The sequence below is a fragment of the Colossoma macropomum genome, unplaced genomic scaffold, assembly GCF_904425465.1.
Source record: "Colossoma macropomum unplaced genomic scaffold, Colossoma_macropomum, whole genome shotgun sequence".
Taxonomy (NCBI): domain Eukaryota; kingdom Metazoa; phylum Chordata; class Actinopteri; order Characiformes; family Serrasalmidae; genus Colossoma; species Colossoma macropomum.
The window spans coordinates 23,828,205-23,843,265 of record NW_023494787.1 but is presented as its reverse complement, the minus strand read 5'-3'; the positions used below and the strand labels follow the sequence as shown (position 1 = coordinate 23,843,265).

General features: G+C 39.0%; 1 protein-coding gene across 1 annotated transcript; it reads left to right on the top strand.

Moving 5' to 3' along the window:
* The first annotated feature begins 586 nt into the window (after positions 1-586).
* On the top strand, positions 587-14,606 carry fam83hb (family with sequence similarity 83 member Hb). Its single transcript, XM_036566580.1, has 7 exons — positions 587-798; positions 924-1,499; positions 8,626-9,095; positions 9,280-9,444; positions 9,585-9,709; positions 9,788-12,629; positions 13,124-14,606. The coding sequence occupies exons 3-7, from the start codon at positions 8,646-8,648 to the stop codon at positions 13,142-13,144; spliced, it is 3,603 nt and encodes a 1,200-aa protein (XP_036422473.1). The 5' UTR covers positions 587-798; positions 924-1,499; positions 8,626-8,645; the 3' UTR covers positions 13,145-14,606.
* Positions 14,607-15,061: the final 455 nt, after the last annotated feature.

The following is a 15,061-nucleotide window of genomic DNA, read 5'->3' as shown; positions in this document are numbered from 1 at the left end:
CAAATAGACACCTTAAATGCATTAACACACATACAGTGTATTCTGTATAATGAGTTTCTGACATGGCAATAAGTGACTGTATGAGTGTACACAGCATTTATGGTGTCACCTTGTGTACACAGAAAAAACATGTATGTGTGTGTGTGTGTGTGTGTGTGTGTGTATGTTTGTGTAGAGAGTGAGTATGTGTTGGGTGTGGTGAATGTGACTCCTTCAGCCGTACTGGCACATTCTTTCAAAAGCCGCACCCTTCCTCATCCCCCTCCCTTACCTGAGATCTTGCTTAGCCAAAAGCACACACACACACACAAATTACATGTGTATGTCATTCAAATACACAAAGGATGAGTTATAAACATGAATAAATCTACTAAAACTTATAACTTGTGTACTGTGTCCTTATCAGAAAGATGATTCTGTGTGTGGAGATACAATCTATGAAAATATGTGAACACTCTAATGACTTTTCTTGGGCAGGGTGTGTCTAAATGTCCCGTCTTACTCCACCCATGTAGTAAGGTATGACATTTACATGAGGGCAATCAGCATGCTTTATCATATTAGTACATTAGCATGCAGGGAGAGAGAGAGAGAGAGAGAGAGATACAAAGAGAGACATGGACAGAACAGTAATGAAAGTGTGAGAGAGTAAAGATACAAAGAGAGACACAAAGAGAGGAAAAAAGAAAAAGAGAGACCAAGTCAGAGAGAAATAACTGGCTAAAAATGAAGAGACCTAGTAGGCCTACAATAAAAACTTCCACATGATGTAGAGAGCAGTATATAAACTTCCTAAAGGTCAGTTTCAATAAAACTGTACTCTTTTTTCCATTGCAAAAACAAATATCCTGTAGACTTATTTAGCGTAGATGGTGGTTACAACCTTAAATCATTAACTGCAGCTCTCATTAACGCATTTTAAGGTGTGAACCAGGAGTTTCAGGGTCATGGCTTTGTGTGTTTTACTGTCCACCAACTGTCCTTCCACCATCCTACCACACAGAGGAAGCTCTGAAGCAGGGCAATCTGGGATATGGAGTACTTTCCCGAAGTACAATTGTGTGCCCTATTTGCGAGGACGTGAGAGGAAAGCCCTAAACCAAGACTACTGGAAAAAATGAAGAGCGCCTTTCCGTGTCGTATGGCTTTTGGTTTTAGGTTAGGACTGGATTCGTCCTGACGGTTCAGTGCCGCTTTGAACGTTGACGCTGAGGGAAAGTTGGGAGGAGTTTAAAAATTCAAAGACGGGAAGAGCAGCTCTCTCTTCGTGCTGAGCAGTGTTATCTTTACGGGGCATAAACGGACGGACGGGCTTCAGCCGAGCTCGAACAGGTTTTGCCGGGGCTGGTTTTCGCCTCAAAGCTGAATTAGTGCAGGGTGGGGTCTCTCCCAGCAGCAGGAATGTAACGCGGCGCGGACACAGTCGGTGGAGAGGGGGAAAAGGAGTATTTCCACAGAGAAGATAAAGTTGCTCAGACCGCCTTGTTTAAGACTCAAAGGTAAGAAGAATCTAAGAAGGTTTTCCACCCGCACACCTTAAAGTTCTTCATCCGAAATAAAAAAACATTAACGGTTGGCGTTGTAGACACTTTCCGTGCAGTAATCTGAATACGATTCAGGCCACAAAACACTTTAAATCATTTAGAAGGCGGCCGGGCTCGTGTACCATACATTTATTCGAACGTAAATTGCAACAAAAGCGCTACACAGACACAGTGGAAAAAGTTTATGGGCGTGTTTTGCTGATTAACAAGGCAGGGTTCATCATTTGTTTGACAAAGGACTGAACAGATCCCTACCGTGTATTGTAATGATAGTAAATTAAATACATTTATCATAAAACGTCTTGTACAAATAAGATGTGGTCTGGTGGACGAGTCTTCTGCCTTTTAGGAGATTTCGCTCGTTTGATGATGAGAAGACAGCGCTTTTGAAGTTTTCATCCAGGTTATAAAATCGTTTTCTGAACCTTTTCAATACTAATTTACTGTCCCTGATACCCGTAATGTAATAATATACAATCCTACAGTAAACGTTAATGCAGAGGCTTGAAATCTTATCTTTTAGGACTTTGATATTTAGTCCTTCTGTCTCCTCATGCACTTCTAATGTATTGCATAACTATAGCAGACATCAGGTTAGCAGTAATGACTGTCTGATTTAAAAGTATGTTCACTCTTTAGGTTAAGGTGTAAGTAGAGAATGACACCATGTGCTGAATGTTTTTCATGTCCTCTTTGGGCCTCGGTCAGTATTTGCCTATTGCTGAGAGTGCAGTCATAACTACGTGAAGACTAACATGGTATGATTTATTAACATTATGGGTCATGTTTTTTACTTGTTAAAACAAATCTTGCAAACTCTATTATGGCATGTGTTTGCATTTTATTTAAGCAAGGCCTGAAACTCTGTGAAGACAAAATAATTCCAGGGCAAAGTTAACAGAGGCATAGATCAGGGAAAGGGTTTGGAAATAACAGGCCTTGGCTAAACTGTAGACAAAGCAGTCTCTAAAATGTCGATATACAACTAGAATTTTTACAGTAACTTGGAAAACAGTAGAGACTGCTCAAGATCTCTAAAAATGTAGTCAAATATGTAGTAGACAGCACTGTTGTACCAGTACCAAGTGTGGCAACGAAACTTTGCAATGAAATTTTAAGAGCGACAGAGTACTAGTTCCTGGATGGAGTCAGAGGAAAGAATGACCAAAAAAAGAAGGATTACTTTATTCAAAGAATATCACATGTTGGAGAGGCTTGTCATATGCATCAAAAGTAAATATACATTTTTAAAGATGCCAAAATGTTATTCACTAGCCATTAGGGTTGGGCAACATGACAAAAGTATTATATCAAGAGACGTCAAGACATTTTCACAATACACAATATGCATCACGATATTTCCTATGTTTTAAAGATTTAATAAGTTGGAATAGACAAAATAGAACCTGTAGTGTCACATATAAAATACTGTGATTATGATAATGATCTTTATTCAAATTATTAAAAACTTCACGGCACATAATCCAATTAAACAAGCCTAATTTTGCTTACTTTGTAAAACATGTAGTTTGGTAGTGTTCTTTAAGTACTGGCAATATCCAAAATATGCCCAGAAAAGTGTATTGTGACATAATTTATCACAAACAACAAGATATTGTCATATTGCCCACCCCTGCTGTACCTATGGCTAACTTATCTTTAGTTATATTCATGTAACCTGGACTCCCCAGTGGTCACTGTAACAAGTGATTTTGCTCTTAATGTCAAGGAGGACATTTATGGCACATAATGCAAGTCATATAATCTCTTGTTTTGAAAAAAAAAAACAAAAAAAACAGAGCAAACAATACTGTTGTAAATACTGTTTCTGAAGCCCAAAACCAAGATCAAACATGGTTTGCAGTATCAATGTATACTTCCTGTCAGAATTCATTTTGCTGTTATACTTTCACAGAGTTCACAAAGTTATAATTCTGATGCCAGGCATGAATATTTTAGTGCTGAATAAGCCAAATACCAATATTTATTACCAAAACCACCGTAGGTAGACATTAACCACAGCTAATCTTAAGTATATTCTTTTAGACAATGACAAATACTTAAGTGTCTCCCAGGTAAATTACAATACTACTATATAAAAGTAAACTTAATATGTAATTAATTATAAACTTTAATACACTCCTAAAGCAACGTTATTCTTGCCCAAAAAGTATCTCCTTTATTTTATTTCTATTTTTCTACATACTTTGAACACAGCACCTACCCATTGCATTGCGTTACACTTTCATGATGAATGGACTAACAGAAATGCTCCAGAATTGCTGGGGATAGAATCTCTATATATGAACTGTCTAAAGGACGTTTTTGCCTTCTCCTGTGAAATTACAGCTTTGGAAATATCATTTGGTTTTGTTTTTGTTTTTTTGGACAGCGATGACGATTGAAAGATTCTAAAAAGAGAACTTTTTTTAATCAGTTAAGAGGAACCGCAAACTCATGATTGTGTTTGCCAAATAAGGAAAATCTGTACCAGGAAAAAGGAACAATGAGTACAAGTCAGATAGATGGACCAAAACATTGGTACGTTATGGCAGTACCAAAATACTTGATACGTATTTGCCTCTATAATCTATACAAGGGAGCTTATCAAATGCAAATATTTTGCATTTTTTGCCTGTTTATAATTGGGAAGCATCTTTAAATGGTTGTGAAAGTGTGCTATATTTATTAACATATGTCGTCTTCTTCCCATCTAGAGCAAATAACAAAAAATCACCAGATCTTGGTAGTGCTGGTATTCATAAGAAATAAAAAATAGTAGTTAGAGCTTGTCATGTCTATTATTTTTTTTATTAATAATATTTTCTAATGTAATTGTATGTATAAAGTGAAATTATGACTTACTGTATGACTAGTCTTGGATAGCAGATTAAACAAACCCTTAGGATAAAAGCAGTAACCCTTGACTCAGCATTTTCCCAATACACTGTGCTATAAAATGCAACAGGTCATGTCATGAAAATAAGTGAGTAATGTAAAATTAATCTTACAGTTGCCATAAATTAGTTAACTGATTTAACTTGGTTTACTTGGTTGGTGGTTATGTGCCTTGGTCACATTTATTATATTAATTGGGGTTTACTATTAAAATTGGGTTGTTAAGGTACATTGAGGGGGAAAAGAGTATTCAGACTCTTTTGTTTGTATTGTTTAACCTCCAGTGCATATGTCCACATAACATTTACATACATAATGTCGTTTGACTTATATGTGTACTTATAAATATGTGCAAAAAGTATGCATTCATAAGCATAAATTAAGAAACAAAATTGATTGGGAAAATAGTATTCAGACGCTATATATATTATTATATTGTATATAGATGAAAAAGTTACATAACAATAAATTAAGTTCTAGATTTTAATCCTGAAAAATGTTCTCGTGCAATCTGGTGTCATAAAATATGTTGCTGTTGGTTGGGGAAAAATTCACATAAGCAGGAAACATGGTGAAGAAACTTCCTAAAGTACTCAGGAACCACATTCCACATTATTAAACAATACTCGATTATAAAACAGCTACAGAGTCATAACAAAAGACCTTAAAACGGAATTCCACTGATATTTCAAAATTTCTGCACAATTCAGTCAGTAAGATGTAAGGAAAATCATTATGAGCAGTTTGATGTGCCATTCCAAAGACACTCTCTAAAACCTACATCAGAGAAAGCTATTACATAGAATGGTTACAAATATGACCTCTGATGCATGAGATATTGTTTTAGGATAGTTTTAATAAAAGGTTTTGGCTTAAAACATTTTTTTATTTATTTTATTATTTTTTTTTTTTTACCCGATTTTCTCCCCAATTTAGTCGTCTCCAATTCCACCCGCTAGTTAGGACTACCCCAATCACACGATGCTATCAACGCTAGGAGGGTGAAGGCTAACACAGGCTTCCTCCGAGACCTGTGAAGCCAACCACCGCTTCTTTTCGAACTGCCGCTCACGCAACGTCACCGGACAGCCGAACGCGCTCGGAGGAAAGCGCCAACCGCCAGATCTGTTACGTCAGCTAACAGACGCCTGCGCTGACTAGCATCGCGCTGAGTGATGGGGGGAGAAGGAGGGGCCATCCTACCCACCCAGAGAGAGCGAGGCCAATTGTGCTCTCTCGGACTCCCGGCTACGGATGGCTGTAGCATCACCAGGGATCGAACTCGCGATCTCATGATGATATTAAAACATTTTTAAGTGCGGGGTGTTGTTGTAAGGCAAAAAACAGAAACCATAAAAATGTGTTTTTTCAGATTTAGCACTATTTTACCATCATCATTGCATATTGAGACTCAGAAGACAAAGGTTGGTTCACTGGTGGTTTTGCATAGTAAATAAAATGGCTATATTTGTGTTGTAGCCCCTGGTTCCTTTCACTACCACTGTGAAGAATCTGAGTTGGTATGTTTCTCTACAATGCACCATTTCACATCAGATCTGATTGGTTGGTCACATCTTAGTGTTTGAATTACACAGAAATTTTGAAAAATCGGTGGAATTCCCCTTCAAACATCCCTTTTAGTACAGTCAGTTCAGTTAATATGCAAGTGAAAAGTTCAATTAATCAACCCCAGACAGGTGTGCCATACAAGATTTCATAACCTGCTCTCAGACTAATGCTAAGGAAGGTAGCCGGCAGGTATTTGAAAAGACTCTGAGGATGATCTGAAGGCTGCAGGGACAACAGTTACACTGAGAACAATAAGGAGTGAACTGCACTGCAGTCGTCTCCTGTTCTTACACCCCAAGCAAAACTCCTCTGCTTAAAAAAGAACACCGATTCTGAGGTTAAGTATGGAAGTGGGAGCATCATGATATGGAGCTGCAAATAGTACTAGGGCATTATATGTCATTGGCAGAAACAAATGGAGTGATTAACGGGGACGTTTCAGAGGAGAATTTGATCTCTTCAGCCAGGAAACTCAAACTGGGGAGAAGATGGACATTTCGATAAGACAGCAACCCCAAATATACAGCCAAAAATCTTGAGACTGGTTCCTGAAAAAGGTGAGGGTGGGTGCACGGCCTAGCCAATCTCCTGACTTAAATCCCATGGAAATTTTATGGAGGATTTTGAAATTGTGGGATGAAACCTTGTAACAGTGGGGAACTGAAGATGGTTTGTACAATGTGGAGAGTTTGGAAAGGTGAATAGGCCAAAATTGAACCACAATGCTGCAAAAAGCTGATTACGTCTTACTGCAGACATCTCAATTCTGTAATTGTCAACAAGTTTGCAGCACAGTATTAATGTTATTAATTTGTGGTGTCTGAATGCTTTTTACCCTATCAGTTTCATTTTTAAACATAAATTTGTTTATGCTTAAGAATGCATACTGTTTAATATAACATTATATATTATGTATGTATAATTATAATATACATATTATAAGTTAAATCAAAAGACATTATATGTGTACATTTATGCACTGGAAGTGTATTACACAACAATAACAAAAGTGTCTGAATACTTGTTTCCCCTTACAGATACAAATCCAGTCAGATCACTTGCAAATAACAGTGCAGACAGTCCTCTCAAAAGATCTGATTTGAGAAACAAATCTGATTTGCCTGCAGTCTGAACATAGCCTAAGTATCACACGCTAGAAAGCAGGATAGCTAAGCAGGCAATTTGAACGCTTTAGATTTGCACTTTAATAGCTGCATACAATAAACAAGACAATAAAATTGTTCATCACAATTACACATTAAGTGTCAGCTAAAATTATTGTGACCGGGCTACTATAGTTGTTTAGATTCACTTATATATTTCTCAGTCTATATTGTATGTGTCATCCAGTAAGAAGCTTTGGCTTGTGTAGTGTGCAGTTGGTCTGCTCCCCAAAGTTTTTAATATGAGATATTACTGTTTTTTGAGAACCGCCTTAATAAAACAATCTGAAAGCCACTAAATGGCACTAGTGATTGAGAACTCACTAGTATATGTTATTGTCAATATTAGGAGTAATTCAACTATGTAATAATGTATCAGGGTAAGCTATCAGTCACCCTTTAGTATACCTACACCAACCTGCATTGTTGAAACTTCAGGAAACATGAAATGAGTCATGCCCAGGCTTGTGCATGCTTGCTGAGAGACACATCATTTTGTGGAGTCACTACTGAGAATACCAGCCACTATGTTCAGGCATCTTTTTATTGCTGCCTAAATACACAGACATTTACATTAACCCCTTAAAATCCCAGGCTTATTATTCAGTAACTACAGGGACTTCAATGCAAACTGGTTGAGTTATTTTTAGCTTATAAAAGTGTGTAATAAAACTTGGCCTGTTAACAGGCCCTAGCCTGTTAAGGAGTTAAAGATGTAGGGTATTTCATGAAGCAACATTTCCATGAACCATATAAATGAAAGTAAAATTTAAATGGTTTTGACATTTTATTTAAGCTGTCCAGCTGAGAAAATTATGATCTTTGTGATAGCCTTCTAGTGTTGGAAAACTATGACACAGCAAACAACGCTGGCCCTACTGAACCTGCTAATAGTGTAAGCATCAACACTCTTTGTTGTCTCAATTAAAGATGCATTGTTTATTAATGCTTTCCTTCCATAGCTTTGCTAGGAAGAGTCTATGTATTCGCTTCTACTTTTTTGCATCAAAAAATAGTGAAGTTCTTCAGATTCAGCCACTCTTCCCTCTAATTTCCTCATTCTTTGTCCCTTCATGACTCTCCTTCTCTTACCCACAGTGAGTCACTCTAAACCCTTAAACCATGTTTCCATGGTGATATTCACAGTACAAACACATGCAAACAATCACACATTGGCTTTCTATAACATATTGGAGCTTTGACCCTGTTCAGGGGTTATCAGCTGGCAAATCGCACATCCAGTAGAAATTTCATATGTCCACAGTGGACCAGAGTGAATCAAAATATATATAAAACTGTAATACCATAGCTAAAGCTGAGGTGGCTTTAAATGTGCACACCAGTTTATGATAGTTAGGATTTTGTTGGGCTCCTTGGAGACAGTGGATAAAAACTGTTCAGTCATGAATCACTTTAGTGCTAAAAATGAACGTTATTATGTTTCTCCTTAGATTGTGCCCCCGGCTCCATCATGGCCCATCGTTCTCAGTGTTCTTCAGTGGGAGACAACCCTCTGGATCCCAATTATTTGCCACCGCATTATAGGGAGGAGTACAGACTGGCTATAGATGCTCTGGTGGAGAACGACATTGACGGATACTATAACTTCCTGCAAAATGCTAATGTTGTTGACTTCCTGTCAAGGCCAGAGATTGAGCACATTAAAAATACCGTGCAGTTGCCACAGAGTGTTTCATCTGTACCAGAGCTGCCTTATCGTGAACTGGATCAGGAGGGATCATCAGATACTTACTGGCCACTACACTCTGACTTAGATGCACCAGGTTTGGATCTAGGTTGGCCACTGCGGCATCACAGTTTCGTAGGGCCTACTGAGGTCACAACATTGGTAAACCCCTCAGACCCTGAAATGCCCAGCATCAAGGAGCAAGCCCGACGGCTTATCAAAAACGCCCAGCAGGTTAGTAGCATACAGTAATCTCATTTTTCAGAAAAATTACTGAATGAACAGGAGAATTAAGCTGTAATAATACAGATATGTATACGGGTGTGGATTAGACCATGAGTCATATACTAAGACTGTAAAATGACCAGTTGCTGATACCTTAACATCTAAGTGAATTATAATTATCTCTGCCCAACAGGTGATTGCAGTGGTAATGGATATGTTTACAGATGTTGATATCTTTGCTGATCTGCTTGATGCTGCTGCACGTCATGTGCCTGTTTATGTTCTTCTGGATGAACAAAATGCTCATCACTTTATTGCCATGGTGACCACCTGTAAAGTTAACCTGGATATGATCCATGTAAGACTTTTATATACGATTGTATCTAAATATATAATATACTATAATGCTATAATATTCCTTACATTATCTTTTGTTGCTGTATTTATGGACATAATTTCTCATATGGAGATTGCTGCATACTGTTAAATGTGTTACAGATGATGCGGGTGAGGACTGTGGCTGGCATCACATATTTTTGTCGCACAGGGAAGTCATTTAAAGGACAGGTGATGGATCGTTTCCTTCTAGCTGATTGCAGAGCAGTACTCAGTGGGAACTACAGGTGAGTCCTGAAAATTTTAGTTTACTCTAAAAATGCAATAATTGTCACTGTACTAATTCCTGAAATTTCTTCTTTCAGTTTCATGTGGTCTTTTGAAAAGATACACCGCTGCATAGCTCACCTGTTTCTTGGAGAACTTGTGGCCACTTTTGATGAGGAATTCCGTATTCTCTTTGCTCAGTCACAGCCCCTTGTTGTTGAAAATGCTTTAGTACCTATGCCAACAGATAGCACTAGTAGTTACTTAAGCAATCAGTTTGGGTTAAAAAGGACACAGTCACTGAGGAATCCCAGAGGATTTCTTCGCCAGTCCGAGCTTTCAGCATACTCGTTTGGAGATCGCGTTGACGCTGCATTGCCATTCCGAAGGGATGACCCGTTCCGCCATACCATTGAGCCTGGAGGTGCTGCTATGCAGGTCAGCAAATTTGCTTCGCATCAGTTCAGAATGCAGCAGTCTTTCTTGGAGCAAGGCCGGTCAATGATTGCTTCACAGCAACTAGAGATGAATGCCTATAAAAGACACAGCTATGCTGAAGGTACCCGTGAGAGCTACTCATCTTCTCGACAATACATGAAACACCGTGTCATGAACAACTTGGAGGAGATGGAAGCACACTACCAGAGAGATCAACATTTCTATCAAGGTGAGGGTACAGGACCAGAACCTGGGCATGGGCGGTATGATCCCCTTCGGAGCTATGGTCTTCCTCAGTTAGATCAATACTCTGACCCTATGTATCCACCTGAACTAGAACCACCAGGAAGTCAAAATGTTTTATCCTCTGAAGATCTCAGACATGATCCAGGAAACAAGCATCAAGCCATGGCTCACTATGGACCACCAAACCAGAAAAGGCCCACTTTAGGCCAAGCGTATGCCTGTCAGAGCTCACCAACTCAACTGCATCCTCCAGACCACAAGCAAATGTTCTCCACTGGAGAGCAGGGAAAACAATCCCAAGACCCCAGTGTGAAGCAGGGATTACGGAGCTGGAGAATCAATTCCTACCTTAGTGCTTATGAGGATGCTGGGGAAGAAGGCTTACAACAGCCTATGGGCACAGATGCTTTTGAGGAGCCACAACAGCAGGCTGAAAGCAGACAATACCTTCCAGAGGTACCAGGGATTCGCATCAGCTCACAAGAATCGATTAATATTCCAAGTAAACCTAAACTTGATTTTCAGCCTCGCTTTGGTAAACCAATTTTGCCAGAGAGGGACAAAGAAAGAGATGTTAGCGCAGAATGGGGTTCTGCTGGAACAGATTCTCAGATGAAACCTGCTATTTCAGCTACATCACTGACATCAGTAGGAACAGATAGTGAAAAAGAAGCAGATACAAAGGAGCCTAGGGAGATTAGCATCACCAAGCACGAATCATTCAGAAGCCGTATCAACCCAATGCTGCAAAGGAGCTCACGGCTACGGTCCTCCCTTATCTTCAGTTCCTCTAAGCTAGAGCAACACAGCTCCACACTGGTTAAGCCTGGGGGGAAGCTTCAAGAGGAAGATGAAAACAACTCGATCAGAACTTCTTCCATTGTAGCAGAGATTTTGGAAAAAAGAAGGTCACTCTCTAGAGAGCCTTTTGATTGGAATAAGCATAAAAAGACAGATGAAAAAGTCAGTAAAGGCTTGGTAGCAGGAGAGGTGACTTTTAAACCAGAGGAAGAACCTGCTAGGGACACCAAAGACAATATGGTGGAACCTAAGGATCCTGTGTCTGTGGACCGAGACACTACACTGCAAACAGAGCCTTCAATGCCAAAACTGACCTCCCTTTCTCTGAATGTGAATGATCCAGCAAGCCGACTTCAGTACTTTAAAGAACTTTCCGCAAAGAGAAGGGACTCAAAAACAGGATCAGAGTCTGTCATCAAAAGTCAAGAGCCACTGCCAAAAAAGCCAGACCTATCTGATACCCCACCAAGTACAACAGCCACAGTTACAGCTGTATCTGGTTCCCCTGCAGAACCCACTCCAGCAACATCCGTCATGCAAACAGATCCTGCTGCAAAGCCCCCAGTCGTCACAACAAAATCGAAACCATCTGAGCTCAGTGTAGACAAAATACACAGCGATGAGTCCACAGAAGCAGCAAAGAAGGAGACAGCTAAGGAACCAAAGTCACTAAAGCCTTTTCCTTCGCCAAAGTTCTTTAAAAAAGATACACTGAAACCTTTCAAAGCTTCTCATTCACGTCGCACCTCATGTGGTGAAGATATTCTCACAGATGCAACAGATGCTGAAAAGAGTGAACTTAAGAAGTCACGAAGCCTCAGTTCATCAAGCATGACACGCACAGAGTCCAAGGAAAGTCTTAGTTTAAATCGACACAGTTCTAACACATCCCTCAACACTGTAGGCTCAGAAGGCAAAGACACTAAGGCTCTTGATTTCCTCAAGAAGCAAACACAGAGACTAAAAGGCATTCTTGGGCCCAAAGGAGATAAAAAGAATGCAGGGGTGTCAAGCACTGTAGAGGACAAGCAAATGAAAACTGTTCCAGAAATGGTGGAGGAGCCTTCACCCAAAAGGAAAGAAACAGAGCCTGAAGTGATGTCAACATCAGCAGCTGAAAATCCCAAACCTATAAATAAACCCAGCCAATCTCGCTATCAGTCTTCTACCTCGACTGTGCTATTCAGCAGCAACCTCAGGGATGACACTAAGGTAATCCTTGAGCAGATTTCTGCAAACAGCCAGAAGAACCGACAGGAACTGACTAAACAGGCTGAAGAGTGTCGAAGTGGTGAAGGAGAAAATGAAGATCATGTTTCTGATCATGACTCATCCCAGCGATACCAGAGCCGGAACCGGTTTGGCCGAACTCCAGTCAACCCTCAGGAGCGAGACAGCCTGCTGAAAAGAATAGAGAGTATGCGCAAGGAGAAGAAGGTCTACAGTCGCTTTGAGGTACTTTATCGTAGTCGAGAAGAGTGCTGCTGGGAGCAGGGCAGTGAGGGGAGTAGAGGGAAAGCAAGGCAAAAGTACAGCCTCCTTAGGAGGAAATAAGGTGTTCATTAGACTGAAGTTCAGTTTTAGAATGTGATTCAAATGTGAAAATGTAGCAATTGTGTAAAGAAAATATTTGAGTTTGGCTGAATTTCTGGGTTTATCATTATTTAGTTTTTCTATAATTTATTAGATTTCTTTATATAGTACCAAAAATAGACAATTTATTGAAAGTTATTTTCAAAAATCACTCATCACAATCAGTCAGCAATTCACTAAATATATTGCTTTTGTAAGAAACAGGTTTTTCATTTTCTCAATTCTAACCCTTATTTTCCCTTACATACCTGCCAGCATGCTACAGAATCTCACTCACTCTTAGTGGGAACGGGGTGTTGGTTGACGAGAGTTTGATCTTGTTCCACTCACATGTCTGTCCTTCTACCTCCCAACAGATGGGGAATAACCTTGGATAACAAAACTTGGCGGAGGGACATACGGTCTGCGAAAAGATCTGAGACCTCACAAAACTCACAAAAGTGCCAGTCACTGATGTGAAAAAGACACAAAACTCATAAACAGACCATGGAAACTGCACAACCTCAAATATGAGGAGTCTCACTGAAGCAGGAGGAATATTCCTCAGACTGTGCCAATCTGAGCCCACAGTCAACACACTCTGCCCTTATAAGGCATCAGCACACACTGCCTTATAATAGAAATCAAACCTTATCCCTGCTGGATAGACCAACACACAACAACAGGCCAAACAAGTGTTTGAATTTTGAGAGGCTGCTCCTAACTGCACTTTTTTTTACTGGACCAATTCTTCCTTGGAGATGTTTGTTTATATGGTATGTGCATTTGTCAGAACTCAGTGTTAGTGAGTTGTCAATATTGCGCCATTCTCAAGTGTGGTAAAGTGAACCGACATGCCTAGACAGAAGTTTAAGCATGGCATGCAAGAAAGAGAAAATTATACACTCTTCAAGACATGTCACACTGCAACCACACCTGTGGTTTAGCTGTGCCAATGGAATAAGGACATTAAAGAGACAGGGTCGGTTAAAGAATCAGAGTTGGTTTAGAACAAAACATCAATTTGAGTGAAACGAAACAACATTAGAATGTAGAGTTGCATGATTTGAGAGAGGTAGAACAGACTGGGTGTGAGTGGAAAATTTCAAAGCAACAGATTAACAGAATGAGGAACAGGAAAATGTGTAGGACAAAGAAAGTTGTTTTAAGGTTTGTTAACAACTATGAAGGTCAATGTTAAGATGGAACTCAAGAGTATTCATAAAGAAAGCTAATGTAGGGGAGACTTGTTCTTACCCTTCAACAAAATTTAAGAAACATGACATTTACAGCTGGAGCATTCAGGATCTACATCGTGCTCCATAAGTACTTGGACAGTGAAGTCAAAATAGTTTTTTGTTATAGCTCTGCGAATAAAAGATAAAAAAAACACAGGGCAAAACTGCATAATCTGATGCTTTAATAATTAATTTTAGGATTACAGCACTTTTTGACTTTACTGTCACAGTACTCATGTAAGATGTAGTATATGAATGTATGACTAGAAGTTAACATTTCAAGTTAACCATGTCATTACGAAGAGATTTTTTAAAGGATGGCTAGTTGGTAAATACTCTCAGGACTGGGCTTAGGCTCTATTTTGTCAGTGCAAAGTTATAATTATAGTACCAGACAGACTGGTATTACTAAAGACCAAAGAACTCTCAGAGTATCCAACCAGATGCTGTAATACATTCGATATTTGATAAAGAAGTATGATCAAATTTGATTACTATTAATATGTTGATTACAGATGTGAGAAGAGACAGTTTTGTCATCTTTTAAGAATTTTGGAGAAATTCAGTCAAACATTTAGTACATTTTGTATTATATCAACAAATAAAAACAATTCTGAATAGATGATCTTGTACTGTTTACTTTTGATTTACTTCTGCAACTGCAACCATTAATGTAAAAAAATGAAAACAACAGAACCCGATATTTTGGCGATATTAATTCATTCTATATAAATGCCTCACTGAGCAAGTGCAGATAATACCTTTTTCTTGGAGGATAGATTTTTGAGTGACTCTAATGGCAGGAGTACACAGACAAGACATACACAAACAAACATAAACATTCTAAAGTCTACAGCTGTCTTGGAATGTCCAGAAAAAACTGACAAAACAACTGAACTAGAGTAAGTGGACATTCTAGAGTCGTTTAACAATCAAGCACAAGTACAGCAATCAAATCACCAATCAAATGTTTGTGTTTGTTGTTTATATTTGTTCGTGTTTACCCAGTCAGTGTAATCTAGACTTATACTTTCTTAAGTATGAAAGATATGTATAATAGATTCATCATTCATCAGT